At 49.7% G+C, this 1,023-nt stretch overlaps 1 protein-coding gene across 1 annotated transcript; it reads left to right on the plus strand.

The window, feature by feature from the left end:
• Nucleotides 1-335: 335 nt before the first annotated feature.
• LOC108357819 (U3 small nucleolar ribonucleoprotein protein IMP4-like) lies at nt 336-1,013 on the plus strand (the record flags this gene model as incomplete). Its single annotated transcript, XM_017608892.1, is given in 3 exon segments — nt 336-444; nt 518-721; nt 724-1,013. Coding segments are annotated over 3 exon segments (603 nt in total), but the record flags the coding sequence as incomplete, so codon positions are not given.
• Between the last annotated feature and the right edge of the window lie 10 nt (nt 1,014-1,023).

Raw genomic sequence — 1,023 nt, forward strand, 5'->3', positions numbered from 1 at the left:
TGAATGTGAGCCAATGTGAGTCGTTTGTTTGTGTGAAACATGGCGAAAATGAATTTTAGTTTAAAAGTTGTCTACCAGGGGACGCCACTTTTTAGCTGCGGCAGAATTTTGCAGTTTTTTAGTGCCGGCAAAATGTGAATATTCAAGGGAGAGAGAGAGAGAGCACGTGTTTGGTTTGTTTTGAAGCTTTGAAGCTTTTTTTGTTTGGACTTTGGATTTGTACAAGTTTTTACCATTATTAGATTTTCTCCTCCTCCAAGATGGTAACTATTATCTTCTTTTTGTTATCTTCTCAACTAAAAATTACCTTATGAACTCACTTTACTTCACTTTAGCTTCGACGACAGCAACGGCTTCGGCGCGAGTACCTGGTGCGAAAGTCTCACGAAGAGCAGAAGAGGATAATCACCGAGAAGAAGCAGACGCTGAAGAAGGCTCTAGATGGTACAGTGGAGCTTTATAAGGATTTTAATTCTGATCACTTTTCAATAACGCATTTTCTATTCCCCTCCTTAAGAACGCAAGCAAATTCCCAGCAACCTGCGGAAGGTAGCCCTCGACCTGCAGCACACCCTGGACTGGGACGACCTCGCCTCGGAGCAGGTCACCTCCCACCAGGACGACGAGTACCGGTGGGCGGGCGTCGAGGATCCGAAGGTGGTGGTGACCACCNCACATTGTTTACACACAAAACTCTAACGCGCTTCTATTTCGAAATTCGCCAGGAATTCAAACTGGTCATCCCCAACTCGCAGCGCATCAACCGCGGCAACTACCAGCTGAAGCAGCTGGTGGAGAGCTGCCGCGCCAACGCCGTCACCGACTTTGTCGTCCTCCACGAGACCCGAGGCGAACCAGATGGCCTGGTGATCTGCCACCTCCCTTTTGGCCCTACCGCCTACTTTCAGCTGCTGAACACCGTCATGCGGCACGACATTCCCGAAGTGGGCACCATGTCGGAGGCCTACCCGCATCTGGTGCTGCACAACCTCACTAGCAAGCTGGGCACCCGAGTGGGCAACA

The sequence above is a fragment of the Rhagoletis zephyria genome, unplaced genomic scaffold (genome assembly GCF_001687245.7).
Source record: "Rhagoletis zephyria isolate East Lansing unplaced genomic scaffold, Rhagoletis_zephyria_1.1 Rzeph_scaffold_85180, whole genome shotgun sequence".
In the NCBI taxonomy this organism is placed as follows: domain Eukaryota; kingdom Metazoa; phylum Arthropoda; class Insecta; order Diptera; family Tephritidae; genus Rhagoletis; species Rhagoletis zephyria.